Source organism: Dendrobates tinctorius, unplaced genomic scaffold, assembly GCF_039654945.1.
Source record: "Dendrobates tinctorius isolate UK_male_01 unplaced genomic scaffold, ASM3965494v1 ptg000233l, whole genome shotgun sequence".
Taxonomy (NCBI): domain Eukaryota; kingdom Metazoa; phylum Chordata; class Amphibia; order Anura; family Dendrobatidae; genus Dendrobates; species Dendrobates tinctorius.
In genome coordinates, this window is record NW_027361900.1 from 4,306,449 (window position 1) to 4,325,510 (window position 19,062).

Sequence of the window (19,062 nt, forward strand, 5' to 3'; positions counted from 1 at the left end):
CGCACACACACGGCTCCGCTCCGTACACCTCGTACACACACGGCTCCGCTCCGTACACCTCGTACACACACGGCTCTGCTCCGTACACCTCATACACACAGGGATCAGCTACGTACACCTCGTACACACACGACTCCGCTCCGTACACCTCATACACACAGGGATCAACTACGTACACCTCGTACACACGCGACTCCGCTCCGTACACCTCATACACACAGGGCTCAGCTACGTACACCTCGTACACACGCGACTCCGCTCCGTACACATCGTGCACACGTGGCTCCGCTCCGTACACCTCGTACACTCGCGGCTCCGCTCCGTACACCTCGTACACACACGGCTCCGCTCCGTACACCTCGTACACACAGGGCTCCACTCCGTACACCTCGTACACACACGGCTCCGCTCCGTACACCTCGTACACACACGGCTCCGCTCCGTACACCTCCTACACACACGGCTCCGCTCCGTACACCTCGTACACACACGGCTCCGCTCCGTACACCTCGTACACAGGGCTCAGCTACGTACACCTCGTACACACGCGACTCCGTTCTGTACACATCGTGCACACGCGGCTCCGCTCCGTACACCTCGTACACACGCGGCTCCGCTCCGTACACTTCGTACGCATGCGGCTCCTCTCCGTACACCTCGTACGCACGCGGCTCCCCTCCGTACACCTCGTACACACACGGCTCCGCTCCGTACACCTCGTATGCACAGGGCTCCGCTCCGTACACCTCGTACGCACACGGCTCCGCTCCGTACACCTCGTACGCACAGGGCTCCGCTCCGTACACCTCGTACGCACAGGGCTCCGCTCCGTACACCTCGTACGCACACGGCTCCGCTCTGTACACCTCGCACACACACGGCTCCGCTCCGTACACCTCGTACACACACGGCTCCCCTCCGTACACCTCGTACACACGGCTCCGCTCCGTACACCTCGTACACACAGGGCTCCGCTCCGTACACCTCGTACACACACGACTCCGCTCCGTACACCTCGTACACACACGGCTCCGCTCCGTACACCTTGTACACACAGGGCTCCGCTCCGTACACCTCGTACACACACGGCTCCGCTCCGTACACCTCGTACACATGCGGCCCCGCTCCGTACACCTTGTACACACAGGGCTCCGCTCCGTACACCTCATACACACACGGCTCCGCTCCGTACACCTCGTACACACACGGCTCCGCTCCGTACACCTAGTACACACACGGCTCCGCTCCGTACACCTCGTACACATGCGGCCCCGCTCCGTACACCTTGTACACACAGGGCTCCGCTCCGTACACCTCATACACACACGGCTCCGCTCCGTACACCTCGTACACACACGGCTCCGCTCCGTACACCTCGTACACACACGGCTCCGCTCCGTACACCTCGTACACACGCGGCTCCGCTCCGTACACCTCGTACGCACAGGGCTCCGCTCCGTACACCTCGTACGCACAGGGCTCCGCTCCGTACACCTCGTACGCGCACGGCTCCACTCCGTACACCTCGTACACGCACGGCTCCGCTCCGTACACCTCGTACACACAGGGCTCCGCTCCATACACCTCATACACACAGGGCTCCGCTCCGTACACCTCGTACGCACACGGCTCCGCTCCGTACACCTCGTACACACACGGCTCTGCTCCGTACACCTCGTACACACACAGCTCCGCTCTGTACACCTCGTACAAACGCGGCTCCGCTCCGTACACCTCGTACACACACGACTCCGCTCCGTACACCTCGTACACACACGGCTCCGCTCCGTACACCTCGTACACACACGGCTCCGCTCCGTACACCTCGTACACACACGGCTCCGCTCCGTACACCTAGTACACACACGGCTCCGCTCCGTACACCTCGTACACATGCGGCCCCGCTCCGTACACCTTGTACACACAGGGCTCCGCTCCGTACACCTCATACACACACGGCTCCGCTCCGTACACCTCGTACACACACGGCTCCGCTCCGTACACCTCGTACACACACGGCTCCGCTCCGTACACCTCGTACACACGCGGCTCCGCTCCGTACACCTCGTACGCACAGGGCTCCGCTCCGTACACCTCGTACGCACAGGGCTCCGCTCCGTACACCTCGTACGCGCACGGCTCCACTCCGTACACCTCGTACACGCACGGCTCCGCTCCGTACACCTCGTACACACAGGGCTCCGCTCCATACACCTCATACACACAGGGCTCCGCTCCGTACACCTCGTACGCACACGGCTCCGCTCCGTACACCTCGTACACACACGGCTCTGCTCCGTACACCTCGTACACACACAGCTCCGCTCTGTACACCTCGTACAAACGCGGCTCCGCTCCGTACACCTCGTACACACACGACTCCGCTCCGTACACCTCGTACACACACGGCTCCGCTCCGTACACCTCGTACACACACGGCTCCGCTCCGTACACCTCATACACACACGGCTCCCCTCCGTACACCTCGTACACACACGGCTCCGCTCCGTACACCTCGTACACACAGGGCTCCACTCCGTACACCTCATACACACACGGCTCTGCTCCATCCACCCTGTAAACTCCTCCTGAACCCACGCATAAACTTACCTTCATCCAGCACCATGACAACCAACACACAGACAGCAGTGTCCAACCTGCACACACTGAGGCCCCTGATCATGTGATCCCTGACTCCTCCCCCTCCTGTGACCTCATCACAGGTCCTGTGCAGTGTGTGCACACAGAACAGCCAATGCCATCGCTGCTCCTGAATGCATGCCTTCCCCTTGCCTCGGGAGTGAGACATGTGGTGCACCGCGGCCGCATGTTTGAGACCCCTGATTTAAACTATTTGTATAGTTTTTCCTTTTTTGCTTTAGCAGTCAACAAACTGGCTCCATAACACAATCAATTTCGTGATTCAAACCTGCTGGGGCTAGAGTGTCCAGGGTAAAAATCCTTCTGGATTCCATATTGTATGTAGGCAGAACTAAGAGATCTCTGCAAGTGAGGATCAAGGAGCACCTTAACAACATTAGAAAGGGATATAAGGGACATCCATTGTGCCGCCACTTTGCAGACATGCACAATCGATCGCGCAGAGGTGTCTCCTATATGGGCATACAATTAGTTAAGCCAAATCATAGAAGGGGCGACTATCTCAAAGCAATGTCCCGAGTGGAATCCAGATGGATTTTTACCCTGGACACTCTAGCCCCAGCAGGTTTGAATCACGAAATTGAGCTCTATGCGTTCTAGTTTTTTCCTCACTTTGTGGTACAAGTTCTAAGCCCCAAACAAAAGGGCTTAAAAGTGAAGCTACATCAGAAGTATGGACATGATTTCATATGAATGTCGGACCTTTTGATCAGCCCATAAATGAACAGGGCCCGATAAAATGGGGCTTTTTGAAATATGCACATACTTTTTATTTTAATTTTTATATTTTTTCCTATTTTTAGTATTATTCTTGATATATATATTTTTTATATATATATTTGCATTCTCATTTTTTAATCTATTTTAATTATGTTAATAAATAAAGGTTACACCACATGCATATTTTATTTATGTCTTTCTTAATCTCATCATTCATTCCCTTTTATATACACATATTCTCTATGTCCATCCATTTGGATTCAGTCTCATGCAACCTCTACTTGCTTTAGGGTTAGATGCAGACACTGCCGTCCTCCCCTCCTCCCTTTCTGATTCTCACTGAATCCACAATCTCTCCTCCTAATGAGGCTTTCTTACCAGGCAGCTGTGGGTCAGGTGATTACTCTGCAGGGCTTCAGGATACTTTATAAGGACGCTCTATGCAATGGCAGGCACAACCCTGATGAAGAGAGACGTTCTCTCGAAACGCGTTGGTTTTGTGCCATTAGCCAGCCACCGTCCTTTCCCAGTGTGACGTCACGCTACACCCTGCCCCCACCAGACGCCGACCTCCTCAGCGTCGCTCACGGCCGGAGCACGCAAGGTAGCGGCGATCCGCACTGCTTCACTGCCCCGCAGCAGCGGTCATCACCCACCCCACCTAGCACGCTTGACTGCACCACCGACCACCAGCTTCCAAGTAAGTGCCACCCCTCCCTGCACTATACCAGCGAGCACAAGCCTCCTCTAACCCTCACCCATGTCACAGGTCTGCCTCTGCATAGAACAGTCTAGTACCAGGTGCTCTTGATTTATCTAAGGATATTCAGCCACAAGCATTCGGCAAGGTTAGCCTCAGCCTCCACCCGAACCATCTATCATTATTCCTTGGTACCTTTTGGCTTTTTTTCTGATATTCAAATCTTTTTTTTTATTAGTAATTATATTTAAACCAGGATTAGGGGACATGTGCCAGCCAATATCCCAGTAACAGTTCCAAGGTTGGATGCATTATGGTCGGATTCATTAATAAGTAAGTCTAGCAGAATCTCTTTTAACCCTTAAGGGGTTGCCCCCCCTTTTTTGTAAGATAAGCGTACTCTACTTCTTTATTTATTCATTCACTTTATTGGCAGCTACTTACATTTTCAAGACAAAGCGATCAGCCTTAAGGGCATTGCGTTTTTTCTATACACTAACAAGTAAGTAGCTTATTTTCTAAAACAAAACCAAAAAAAAAAAAAATAGGCTTTATTTATTTATTCATTCATTTATTCATCTCACTTTTTGTGCCAGCTATCCATATTTCCAAGACCAGGCAACCAGCCTCCAGGACATCTTGTTTTTTCTATACATTATCAAGTGAGTAGTCTAATGTTAACCCTTGTCTTTCCCAGTATAGCGCGGTGTAATTACTATTTTAAGCTTGTCTCTTTTTAGCAGGTATTAGCACAGAACCTGTCAATCACCAGCAGCATCTGGGAACACCCAATTTTTTCTTCTGGGCCAAGTAGACTAGCGCCAGTGTGTCACTCTATTATTTAAGATATATACCGTATTTTTTGGACTATAAACACACACCTAGGTTTAGAGGAGGAAATTAGGAAAAAAATTGAAGCAAAAAATGTGGTCAATTCTGTACTTAATATCCCCTATCCTGGTATATATGGCCCCCTCATCCCTATCCTGATACACATGGCCCCCTCATCCCTACCCTGGTATACATGGATCCCTCATCCCTATCCTGGTATGCATGGATCCCTCATCCCCTATCCTGGAATGCATGGATCCCTCATCCCTATCCTGACAGGAATGATCGCCTTAATCCCTATGCTAGTATGCAGGGCCCCCATTTCACCCTGGTATGCAGGGCCCCATCTCTATTCTGGTACGATTGGCCCCCCATCCCGATCCTGTTATGTATGGCCCCATCCCTATTGCCCCCACCCCCATCCTGGTATGCATGGCCCCATCAGAAAACATAAAAAAAATTACATTTGCTGGAGTACTCGCCAGGACTGTTCCTCAAAGATCACGGTGAGTATTCATTGCTCTTCAGTAGAGCGCAGTATCAGCCACCGACATCCTACTGCTGCCGGCGGTCACATGTGCTGCTACTTAAGAGAAATGAATATTCATTGGATTCATCATTCATTCATCAGGAGACTATTTAATATTGAACTATATTCAAGCGGGACTAGATGAAGAAAACCCTAAAATCATGTATCATGTTATCCGAAACAGTCAGAAAACTAGCCAGATATTGGCAGATCCCAGACCTCAAACTATATACTGTGTAAGTTTATAAGCCCCTCCAGTGTCAGGAATAGATAGTATGTGAAAATACCGTATATACCGCTCAGGGAACACTTACCTTATTCATACTAAATAATGGCACACATCTCCCAGACATTATGATTGCACATATCCCTAGTCTTTATACCGATATTGCACTCATTCCCTGACAGACCGCAGCATGGCCATTAGTTAGAAGCTGCTAATGATCTTTGGAGCAGGTAAGTTTTCCCTGAGTGGTACATATTGGGCCGTCTGAAGACTGAGTTTAGTCTAGGACAATTTGTTTGCACTACTAATTAACAGCAGTTACATTACCAAACTAGGGCAGTCCCTATAGGAGAAAAACACAAGAATTATACTGTATTTTCACATAATATCTATTCCTGACACTGGAGTGGGTTATAAACTTACACAGTATATAGTCTGAGGTCTGGAATCTGCCAATATGGGGCTAGTTTTCTGACTGTTTCGGATAACATGATACATGATTTTAGTTTTTTTCCATCTAGTCTGGCTTGAATATAGATAAATATTAAATGTAGTCTGCTGATGAGTCGCCTTTGGTGAGGATGACAAAACTCACAGAAATGAGAGGCTTGGAGAGTGCGTGTGTATACCCTATCACCCTATCTACTGAAACGTGGGGTACATGTTTTTTCTATTAGTCATCTTCTGACTAACCTTCAGGGGGTAAATTTATGGGTATAGTTTTACATTTTGAGTTAATAAAGTTTAGTTTTATCCTTTTGTCAGCAAACATGAGGAATGACAAGAGACAACCCCTTTAAGAAGATCTAATTTTGGTTAAAACGTTTCCAACATTCTGAACATAAAAAAGGCTTCTCCCCTATGTGACATCTCTGATGTTTATTAACAGTTGATTTCCAAGTAAAACATTTCCCACATTAAGAAAATGAAAAAGGCTTCTCCCCTGTGTGAGTTCTCTGATGGCGATCAAGACTTACTTTCCATTTAAAACATTTCCCACATTCTGAACATGAATATGGCTTCTCTGCTGTGTGAATTCTCTGATGTCTAACAAGATTTGAATTATGAGTAAAACATTTCCCACATTCTGAACAGGAAAAAGGCTTCTCCCCTGTGTGAGTTCTCTGATGGCTTTCAAGACTTACTTTCCATTTAAAATATTTCCGACATTCTGAACATGAATATGGCTTCTCTGCTGTGTGAATTCTCTGATGTGTAACAAGATTTGGTTTCTGAGTAAAACATTTCCCACATTCTGAACATGAAAAAAGCTTCTCTCCTGTGTGAGTTCTCTGGTGATTAATAAGATGCTCTTTCTGGTTAAAACATTTCCTACATTCTGAGCAGGAAAAAGGTTTCTCCCCTGTGTGAGTTCTCTGGTGATTAATAAGATGCTCTTTCCGGCTAAAACATTTCCCACATTATGAACAGGAAAAAGGCTTCTCCCCTGTGTGAGTTCTCTGATGGCTATCAAGACTTACTTTCCATTTAAAATATTTCTCACATTCTGAACATGAATATGGCTTCTCTGCTGTGTGAATTCTTTGATGTGTAATGAGATTTGGTTTCTGAGTAAAACATTTCCCACATTAAGAAAATGAAAAAGGCTTCTCCCCTGTGTGAGTTCTCTGATGGCTATCAAGACTTACTTTCCATTTAAAACATTTCCCACATTCTGAACATGAATATGGCTTCTCTGCTGTGTGAATTCTCTGATGTCTAACAAGATTTGAATTATGAGTAAAACATTTCCCACATTCTGAACAGGAAAAAGGCTTCTCCCCTGTGTGAGTTCTCTGATGGCGATCAAGACTTACTTTCCATTTAAAATATTTCCCACATTCTGAACATGAATATGGCTTCTCTGCTGTGTGAATTCTCTGATGTGTAACAAGATTTGGTTTCTGAGTAAAACATTTCCCACATTCTGAACATGAAAAAAGCTTCTCCCCTGTGTGAGTTCTCTGGTGATTAATAAGATGCTCTTTCTGTTTAAAACATTTCCCACATTCTGAACAGGAAAACGGCTTCTCCCCTGTGTGAGTTCTCTGGTGATTAATAAGATGCTCTTTCCGGCTAAAACATTTCCCACATTCTGAACAGGAAAAAGGCTTCTCCCCTGTGTGAGTCCTATGGTGATTAACCAATTGTGATTTCGTGTTAAAACATTTCCCACATTCTGAACATGAAAATGGCTTCTTTGCTTTAGGAGCAGTTTGTTTTTTAATGTCTCTTTTGTGACTTTGAATTTCCTTAGTAATCGGTAAAGAATCAGAAGATGTGACTTGTTTCATAGGATCAGATGACAGATCTTTACTGTGAATAGGTGATGATATATCTGGAGTAATAGCATTCACTTCAGTTGTATCTTGTAGGATCTCAAGATCATTAGATTTAAAAATTGAAGATGTCAGCTGTCCCTCTGATCGCTTGGTACAGTCATCTTCTAGGATAAAAAAACAATTTTTTTAATAAAATATCCTTGAGTTTTATATTTTTGAACATTTCTACTTAAACTGTCCATAAAAATGGCAAACTATGTAAAAAACTTTAATTATTTACCAAGACAATGACATTTCACAGTCTAATAGAAAACCTTGTTGGATGAGCCAGTAGTGTGTGGTGTTCAACTGTTTGTTCATTCTGCCTCCCAAATATCAAATATAAAGAAACCAATCAATGTTACATAGGCAAAAATAATTGGAAGAAGTTCTCCAGCTCCACGATGTTGTGAAAACAGATTTCTTTATTCACATCAGACGTTACAAAGAGGAAGTTAAAATGCCTGCATAGAAAATACAGATGCTTGCATTCTCAACGCATTTCTAGAGTCTCAGCACCCTTAGTCAAGGCAGGTTAGAGTTAATGCTATAGTTAGGGTTAGTGTTGGGGCTAAAGTAAGAGTACTGTCACGCTTGGCGATGCACCAGCGATCCCGACAATGATATGACCTAATAGGAATCGCTGGTGCATCGCTACATGGTCGCTGGTGAGATGTCAAAGTCAGATCTCACAGCGACGCAGCAGCGATATAGAATGATACGACAGTCGTTGGGATCCGGTCTCTCAGACCTGTAGTACTGAGGTCATTCCTCATTGTCCCTGTCAAACACAGCGATGCATGCTGGCCCGCGGGACACCAGCGATCAAAAAATGGCCCAGGACATTCGAGCATGATCAGCAACACCGCAGCAGGGGCCCAATCGCCGCTATGTGTCACAAGTAGCGAGAACGCAGGTGAGATCGCTGATGCATCACAAAATCGATCTCGCTATGTGAGACGGGGGCTAAAGGGTTCCTGTCAGGCGAAAGTTAAGGTTACTATTAGGCAAAAGTTGGGTTACTGTTAGGCAAAAGTTGGGTTACTGTTAGGCAAAAGTTGGGTTACTGTTAGGCAAAAGTTGGGGTTACTGATAGGCAAAAGTTAGGGTTACTGTTAGGCTAAAGTTAGGGTTACTGTTAGGCTAAAGTTAGAGTTTATTCTACAGTTAGGGGTAGGCTAAAGAATTAGGCTTTTCTCAATTGTCTCCCCAATAATTTGGTCACGTCAGTCATGTTACGTGAGAGTTTTCTATTTCCGGAGAAAAAAAACTATAAACGAATAAAATGGCCCGTCAGTATTATAGTGCAGAGGAGGCTTATGCACTTTTATGTTCTGACAGTGAAGAAAGTTCAGTGTCAGATGGCGATGTGGATTTCGAGGGTTTTAGTAGCAGCGACAGTGATAGCTCAGAAATGAACAGTGATTCTGGTCCATCCTCACACACAAGGACCAGTACAACAAGAAGGAAAAATAGCGCTTCTGGAGAAATGTCTCCAACTCAGGGAACAAAGCCCAGTACTAGCGCTGTCCCTAGTGCTCGTGAATTGGCGCACACCAATGTCCAAGGGGCTTTGCCTCTTGATGTAGCATTTCCCAGATGGGAGGCTTCGGATTCGGCTACTCCATTCATCCCTAATTTTAATGCCATTCCTGGTATAAATGTGGAGGTGGAAAATTTTGGAACGATTATTTTTTTAATTTGTTTCTGACAGATAGCTTGCTAGAGCATATTGTCCTACAAATTTATATGTGTCCGAATTCATCAGCCAGAATCCACGATCCTATTATGCTAGGTCAAATTTATGGACAAACTAATGTCCTAGAAAGGAAAACATTTTTAGGACTTACATTCAATATGGAACTTGTTAAAAAAAATAACCATTCGGTCCTATTGGTCCAACTGCCCTGTTCAAGCCACCCCTATGTTTTCTGCTGTTCTTCGTAGGACCCATTATGAAATGCTCATGAGATTTTGTCATTTTAACGACAATAGTCAATGCCTGCCCAGAAATGTCCCTGAACATGACAGACTATTCAAAATCAGACCCATCATCACAGAAAAGGAAAAGGAAGACTGCACCTCAAGCAATTTATTCCTTCTAAGAGGGCAATTTTTGGAATAAGGCTCTATAAAATGTGCGAGAGTCCAACCGGATACACATCAGCTTTTCGCATTTATGAGGAGAAAGATAGCCAACTAAACCCACCAGGAGGCCCTACTTATCTGGGGACATAGGGAAAAATCATTTGGGAGCTGATAACGCCATTTTTACAAAAAGGCTACAATCTGTATGTTGACAACTTCTACACCAGCATACCCCTATTTAAAAGTCTGGTTGAACATAACATAGGGGCTTGTGGGACTATTCGCAAAAACCGTCAGGTGTTTCCACAATCATTGGTCAGCAAAAAGTTCCGAAAGGGGCAGTCAGGGGCTTTACACAATGGAGAGCTGCTTGTCCTTAAGTATAAGGATAAAGATATTTTTATCCTGAGCTCGATCCACACAGATTCCACAAGGGCCACTGCAGACCAACAGGGATCCACTACTCCAAAACCTGGGTCTGTCATTGACTACAACAAATATATGGGGGTGTGGACCTTGCAGATCAGGTTCTACAGCCATACCAGGTATCAAGAAAATCATATATCTGGTATAAAAAGTTAGTCATGTATTTGTTTCAGGTGGCCACATATAATTCTTTTGTGTTATACAAAAAAGCCGGAAATGCAGATATTTTCCTTGATTATCAGGAAAAGGTCACTGAAAATCTTGTTTTTGAGAATTTTGTCCCCGCCAATCCTTTATAATCTGAAGACGTCAGAAGACTCACTGAGTGACATTTTATTGCACTCATCCCAGTAACTGAAACAAGAAAGAACCCCAGAGAAGATGTCGTGTATGTTCCTAGAGAGGAATGAGGCATGATACCCGCTATTATTACCCACAATGCCCATCATTGCCAGCCTTATGCCTCCATGATGGCTTTACAATCTTCCACACAGAACCCCGTCTTTGAACTGTTTTGACATTCAAGCATTTGGTTTATTTAGTGACAGACACATATGAGTAGAGCTGACTTAACAATTTCCGGTGGTAGGTGGGGGGAGGTCTCCAGAGACACAAGCTGGGCACAATATATTGGGCACTACAATGACATTTTTTCAATTTTTGCTCTAAAACTTCCACTACGAGTTTCTGGAAATCATCCATGTAGAGAAAATGTTCACTATATTCATAGATGAATTCCCAGAGGGGTGTCATTTCCAAAATGGGGTCACTTCAGGGGGGGATTCTGTTGTTCTAGCACTTAGCGGCTCTCCAAAGTGCCACAACAGCAGAATCCCCCCTGAAGTGACCCCATTTTAGAAATGACACCCCTCTGGGAATTAGAAATGACCCCCCCTCTGTGAATTCATCTCTGGGTTTAGTGACCATTTACCTATCTACCTAATTTCCAATGTAATATCTGGGGTTAAAACAACATTTTAGTGATAAAAATGTACCATATTTTTCAGACTATAAGACGCACTTTTTGCCAAAAAATTTAGTGGGGAAATAGGGATGCGTCTTATAGTAGGAATTTACTTACAAATGCTGTGGCGGCGGCGCTCTGTGCTGCGTGGAGGGCTCCACTGGAATTTTGTCAAAGTCCAGAGACCCCTGCAGTTTCATTGCTACGATGCGGTGGTCTCCAGAAAAATGGCCGCTGGGAACGGCGCATGCTCAGATTCAGATCTCGCCCCGAGATCTCGTTGCCGAGATCTAAATCTGAGCATGTGCCGCCCCCACCTGCCATTCTCCCGGAGGCCATCGCATCACAGCAATGGAGCTGCAGGGGCTTAAGGCTTTGACAAAATGGCAGCAAAGCCCCCCACGCAGCACAGGGTGCCGCTGCCCCAGCACAGAGCGCTGCCGCCGCCACAGGTGGAGCGCTGCTGACCCAACGCAGAGCACTTCCACCCAAGCACAGAGCACCGCTGCCACACCAGCCTGGAATGGGAGCTTCCGGAAGCCACCGCACCAGCCTGGACCACCGAACAACGTCTGTGACCACTCTTGCACCTGTGCTGATTCCACCCCCCCGGTAAGCTGAATTCGGATGTAAGATGGACCCCCATTTTGCACATTTTTCTCCCCTATTTTCCTTTTGAAAATTTGGGGTGCGTCTTATAGTCCAAAAAATACAGTAATTATTTTTTCTTCACTGCCCAATGGTATAATTTTCTATGGAACAGCTGTGGGGTCAGTATGCTCACTGCACCACTAGAAGAATTCATTCAGGGTAGTATTTTGTAAAATGCAGTCACTTTTGGGGGATTTTGCTGTTCTGGCACCTCAGGGGCTCTGACAATGTGACATGTCACCCACAAACACTTCCAGCAAAATCTGCTCTCCAATACAGCGCTCCTTCCCTTCCAAGCCCTGCCATGCGCCGAAACAGTAGTATTCTCCCACATGTGGGGTATCGGCGAGCTCAGGAGAAATTGCACAACAAATTGTATGGAGCAATTTCTCCCGTTACCCTTATGAAAATGCAAAATATGGAGCTAAAAAGATTTGTGAAAAATCGTATTTTTTTTTATTTGCATGGCGCCATGTTATAAACTTCTGTGAAGCACCTGTGGGTTGAAGGTGCTCAATACACATCTGGATAAGTTCCCTAAGAGGTCTAGTTTCTAAAATGGTGTCACTTGTTGGTGGTTTCCACTGTTTAGGCATATCAGGGGCTCTCCAAACACGACATGGCAACCGCTAATTATTACAGTATATTTTACATTCAAAAAATCAAATGGAGCGCCTTCCCTTCCGAGCCCTGCCGTGCACCCAAACAGTAGATTTCCCTCACATATGGGGTATCGGCATGCTCAGGAGAAATTGCACAACAAAATGTATAGTCCATTTTCTCCTGTTACCCTGGCGAAACTAAAAAAAAAATAGGTCTAAAGGAAAATTTTTGTGAAAGAAAATTAAAGTAAATGTTTATTTTTTCCTTCCACATTCCATTCATTTCAGTGAAGCACCTGAAGGGTTAAGTAACTTCTTGAATGTAGTTTTGAGTAGCATGAGGGGTGCAGTTTTTAGAATGGTGTCACTTTTGGGTATTTTCTGTCATATTGACCCCCCAAACTCATTTCAAATGTGAGGTGGTCCCTAAAAAAATGGTTTTGTAAATTTTGTTGTAAAAATGAGAAATCGCTGTTTAACTTTTAACCCTTATAACTTCCTAACAAAAAAATTTGATATAGTTGATATAGATGCTACTGCGCAGGCGCCGCCATCGCCGGTGACATTGTGCTGGATGTAATTTCTTTCTAAGCCTCACAATAGCCACAATATTATAGGCATTATCACCAATAACATCAATGCTATTATATGCATCTAGAGTTGAGCGAAACGGGTCGAAAAAATTCAAAAGTCGCCGACTTTTAGCAAAGTCGGGTTTCATGAAACGAAACCCGACCCTAGGATGAGGTCGGCCACAAGGTCGGCGACTTACGCGCCAAAGTCGCGTTTCAAAAGTTTGTTTTGCGCTCTTTTTCAGCCAATCAGGATCCACGGACACTGTGGGCAACGTGATGACATAGGCACGGGTCACCACCATCTTTCAGAAGGGCATGCAAGTGATTGGCTTGCTTTGGTGGGTGTTACAGGGGGTATAAAAGGGCGTGCACGCCGACCGCCATCTTACTTCTGCCGATCTCAGTATAGGGAGAGGTTGCTGCTGATTCTGTAGGGAGAGCGTTAGGCAGGGAAGAAGACAAAAAAACTGCTTCTGCTGCTAGCGATTTGGCCTGCACAACACACCAGTCACTGTGTGTGCAGTGCAAGGGGAGGCTATATAGTGGTGTATCAGTGGTGTTGGTTGTTAGGCTGCCTTCTAAGGCTTCCTGACAGGCTGGCATTGCTGTTTACCCACTGCTCCGCAAACTGCTTTTTTAAAAGCAATCCAATCTCCCTTATCCTCTAGTCACTTTGGTCACAGCTGTGCCATCGAGCCTGTCACATAGCACTCAGATATTCATTGGGCCTCAAACTGCTTTTTTAAAAGCAATCCCAATTTTTTTTTTTTGTCCTGCTGAGAAGAAAAAAAAACTGCTTCTGCTGCTGATAGCAATTTGGCCTGCACAACACACCAGTCACTGTGTGTGCAGTGCAAGGGGAGGCTATATTGTGGTGTATCAGTGGTTTTGGTTGTTGGGCTGCCTTTTAAGGCTTCCTGACAGGCTGGCATTGCTGTTTACCCACTGCTCCACAAACTGCTTTTTTAAAAGCAATCCAATCTCCCTTATCCTCTAGTCACTTAGGTCACAGCTGTGCCATCGAGCCTGTCACATAGCGCTCAGATATCAGTGGGCCTCACACAATCCAAAAGTGTCCAGTGTCCAAAAGTGTGTGCAGAGATTCAAAATCTCACTTATCCTCTAGTCACTTAGGTCACAGCTGTGCCATCGAGCCTGTCACATAGCGCTCAGATATTCATTGGGCCTCACACAATCCAAAAGTGTCCAGTGTCCAAAAGTGTGTGCAGAGATTCAAAATCTCACTTATCCTCTAGTCACTTAGGTCACAGCTGTGCCATCGAGCCTGTCACATAGCGCTCAGATATTCATTGGGCCTCACACAATCCAAAAGTGTCCAGTGTCCAAAAGTGTGTGCAGAGATTCAAAATCTCACTTATCCTCTAGTCACTTGGGTCACAGCTGTGCCATCGAGCCTGTCACATAGCGCTCAGATATTCATTGGGCCTCACACAATCCAAAAGTGTCCAGTGTCCAAAAGTGTGTGCAGAGATTCAAAATCTCACTTATCCTCTAGTCACTTAGGTCACAGCTGTGCCATCGAGCCTGTCACATAGCGCTCAGATATTCATTGGGCCTCACACAATCCAAAAGTGTCCAGTGTCCAAAAGTGTGTGCAGAGATTCAAAATCTCACTTATCCTCTAGTCACTTAGGTCACAGCTGTGCCATCGAGCCTGTCACATAGCGCTCAGATATTCATTGGGCCTCACACAATCCAAAAGTGTCCAGTGTCCAAAAGTGTGTGCAGAGATTCAAAATCTCACTTATCCTCTAGTCACTTAGGTCACAGCTGTGCCATCGAGCCTGTCACATAGCGCTCAGATATTCATTGGGCCTCACACAATCCAAAAGTGTCCAGTGTCCAAAAGTGTGTGCAGAGATTCAAAATCTCACTTATCCTCTAGTCACTTAGGTCACAGCTGTGCCATCGAGCCTGTCACATAGCGCTCAGATATTCATTGGGCCTCACACAATCCAAAAGTGTCCAGTGTCCAAAAGTGTGTGCAGAGATTCAAAATCTCACTTATCCTCTAGTCACTTAGGTCACAGCTGTGCCATCGAGCCTGTCACATAGCGCTCAGATATTCATTGGGCCTCACACAATCCAAAAGTGTCCAGTGTCCAAAAGTGTGTGCAGAAATTCAAAATCTCCCCTGTCCTATAGACACCTTATACCTTGTTTTACATGCTATATAGTTTGTTGGATTTTGTCTACATTTCTACCAAAAATGAGGAAGGCTGGTGGAAGAGGCCGTGGGATTGGGCGGGGGTTGGCAGCTGGTAATGATGGTGTTGGTGGTGGATCTGATGGTAGTGGCAAGAGCAAAATAGGACCGAATGCAGGAGGTGTTGAGCCTGCGTCATTGTCTGGCTACATAAGGCCTCGAACGCTTAGTTTTCTAGGAGTTGGCAAACCGCTTTTAAAGCCAGAGCACCAGGAAAAAGTTTTGTCTTACATTGCTGACTCAGCCTCCAGCTCTATCGCCTCCTCTTCTTCAGTTGTAAAAAGTAAAAGCACTGAGTCGTCATTGGAGGCTCATGTTCATGAACCACACCTTTCCTTGTGTCCTTCACCCCAACCAAGATTGAAGGATGACGCAGGCCATACTACTGATTACTCCATGGAGCTGTTTTCACATACCATGCCTGGATTATCAAGTGAAATGGTGAATTACCCAGGCCAAGATGAATCTGACATGGAGTGCACTGATGCACAGCCGCTGATGGATGATTCTGCTGGTACATTCACTCAGAGCACTACATTGTCCTCGCAGTGTACAGAGCCAGATTCTGACCCTGATGAGACTCAGGTGCCCCTTCCCGCACACTATACCACCATACACGGTGACACAGAGGAAGGTGCACATGACATAGAAGAGGAGGTGATGGATGACCCAGTTGTTGACCCAGATTGGCATCCATTGGGGGAAGAGGGTGCTGCTTCCAATAGCTCAGATGAGGAGCATCCACAGCAGACATCGACATCGCAACAGCTGTTATCTGGCAGGCCCGGAGCACTCCAAAGACAGGTTCCAAACATCAAAAGAGTTGCTGGACAGCTTGTCCAGAGGGTCAAAAGATCACAGCGTGCTAGGCCGCAAAATGTCTGCCAAAGTAGGAAGAGTGCAGTGTGGCACTTTTTTGAACAAAATCCTCATGATCAGGCCAAGGTTATCTGTAAGAAGTGCGCCAAGACCTTTAGCCGAGGGAAAAATCTGAAAAATTTGAATACCAGTTGCATGCTTAGACATTTAACCAGCATGCACTTGCAAGCGTGGACACAACACCAAACCTCAAGTGCCACATGTGCAACTGATCACAACGAAGGTAGTCATCAACGCTACATTGTTTCCCCCACTGTAAGCCCACCGGTTAGCACAGCAGCAAATGTTGAGGTGTCGTTGTAAGGCCACAGCAGTTAGGGAATCCCACTGTTATATCAACGAAAGACTGATTCTAGGCCATCAGAAAGAACACCAACTCCATCACCATCATCAACCCTCTCTCAGTCCGCCCTGTCCACCGCTACTTCCACCATATGCAGCTCTCAAGTCCAGCTCACCCTCCCAGACACTATGAGTAGGTCAAGAAAGTACTCAGTCTCTCATCCGCGTACACTGGGTTTGAACGCCCACATTGCCAAACTAATCTCGTTTGAGATGATGCCCTTTCGGTTGGTGGAAAGCACAGCTTTCCGCGAACTCATGGCCTATGCAGTACCACGCTATGACCTACCCAGTCGCCACTTCTTCTCTCGCAAAGCCATCCCAGCCCTCCACCATCATGTGAAAGACCGCATTGTCCATGCACTCAAGCAGTCAGTGAGCGGAAAGGTGCACCTCACAACTGATGCATGGTCCAGTCGGCATGGCCAGGGCTGTTACGTGTCCATCACTGCGCACTGGGTTAATGTGGTGGATGCAGGGTCCACAGGGGACAGCGGTGGTGGGACAGTGCTGCCTAGCCCACGGTATAGGAAACAGTTGGCTGTAGGCGTTCCACCCTCCTCCTCCTCCTCCAGAAGCGAAAGCTCGTCCACAGAGCGCAGTCATACGAGCACTCCATCTGCAGCTGCCACTGTTGCACACGATGTGTCCCCCTATCGAGCAGCTAGTGGAAAGCGTCAGCAGGCTGTGTTGCAGATGATGTGTTTGGGCGACAGACATACCGCCGAGGTGCTGGCCGAGTACTTAAAGCGACAAACTGAGTCATGGCTGGGCAGTGTACATCTTGAGGCAGGCAAGGTAGTTAGTGATAATGGCCGTAATTTTGTGGCAGTCATAGCCCTTTCAAAACTCAGCCACATACCTTGCTTGGCTCACACCTTGAATCTGGTGGTGCAGTGCTTCCTCAAAAATTATCCGGAGTTAACAGCCCTGCTCCAGAAGGTGCGAAGACTGTGCGCACACATCCGCCGGTCGCCTGTACACTCCGTTCGTATGCAGAAGCTGCAGCGATTGCTCCACCTTCCCAACCACCACCTCATTATCGACATTGCAATAAGGTGGAACTCCACCCTGCACATGGTGGAGCGGCTGTGCGAGCAGAGGCAGGCCATAATGCATTTGTGGGAGGATACACGGCCAGGCACTTTGAGAGCAGACATGGAGTTGACAGGTGTGCAGTGGTCGAAGCTGAAAGACCTCTGTAAAGTCCTTCAGTGTTTTGAGGAATGCACACGGCTGGTAAGCGCAGACGACGCCATCCTAAGCATGAGCATCCCACTTATGCGTCTGCTCATGCAAACTTTGACGCACCTTAAGGAGCAGGCGTCTGCAGCCAATGTTGATGAGGAGGAAGAGGAGGAGGGAATCCTTGATGACATTCAGCCATTGTCTGCTCAGGGACCTCTCCTGGACGAGGTGGAGGAAGAAGAGGAGGAGGAGGATGATGATGGGGATGATTACTTAGGGGAGGAGGATGCATCTCGTGGGGCAAGTGAAAATGTTGGCGTGGCAAGGTCTGGTACAGGGTTTGTGCGTGACTGGAGGGATGTGGATTTGCCAGAAAGTGCTCTTCCAACCAGCACTCGCAGTGCATCATTGACACCGGGAACATTGGCCCACATGTCAGATTATGCCTTGCGGATCCTAAAAAGGGACCCCCGCATTGCCAAAATGATGAACGATGACGACTACAGGTTGGCCAGCATCCTGGATCCACGCTATAAAGGCAAATTACAAAACATCATGCCACAGGAGAAGCTTGACCTAATATTGGCTAATAAACAAGCAACTCTGGTAAATCGGTTGCTTGAGGCATTCCCAGCACACAGCAGCGGTGATGGTTCTCACACGAGCCTTACGGGCCGGGGGCAGCTTGGCAGAGGTGTTCGTGGTGCACACAGCAGAAGTGGCGTTGGAGACAGGGGTTTCATGACAATGTTATGGACTGATTTTTCAAATACCGCTCACACAACTGGTAATACTGCATCGATGGAAAGTGACAGGAGACAGCAGTTGTCAACCATGGTTACAAACTACTTTTCCTCCCATATCGATGTTCTCCCACACAGGTCATTCCCCTTTGACTATTGGGCCGCTAAACTGGACACCTGGCCTGAATTGGCACAATATGCCTTACAGGAGCTCGCTTGCCCAGCTGCAAGTGTGCTATCGGAAAGAGTCTTCAGTGCAGCTGGATCAATCCTGACAGAAAAAAGGACCCGTCTGTCAACCCAAAATGTGGATGATCTAACCTTCATTAAAATTAACCATGCATGGGTTTCCAAGGATTTTGTCCCACCTTCCCCTGATGACACATAGG

The 19,062-nt window shown here is 46.9% G+C and overlaps 1 protein-coding gene across 1 annotated transcript in view; it reads right to left on the minus strand.

Moving 5' to 3' along the window:
• Nucleotides 1–6,459: 6,459 nt before the first annotated feature.
• The window catches only part of LOC141060280 (uncharacterized), a 35,060-nt gene continuing 22,457 nt past the window's right edge, over nt 6,460–19,062 (minus strand). Inside the window, exon 4 of the mRNA XM_073556498.1 lies at nt 6,460–8,113. Coding sequence (XP_073412599.1) covers nt 7,257–8,113 — 857 coding nt within the window. The 3' untranslated portion in view covers nt 6,460–7,256. The remainder of the gene's footprint in view (nt 8,114–19,062) is intronic.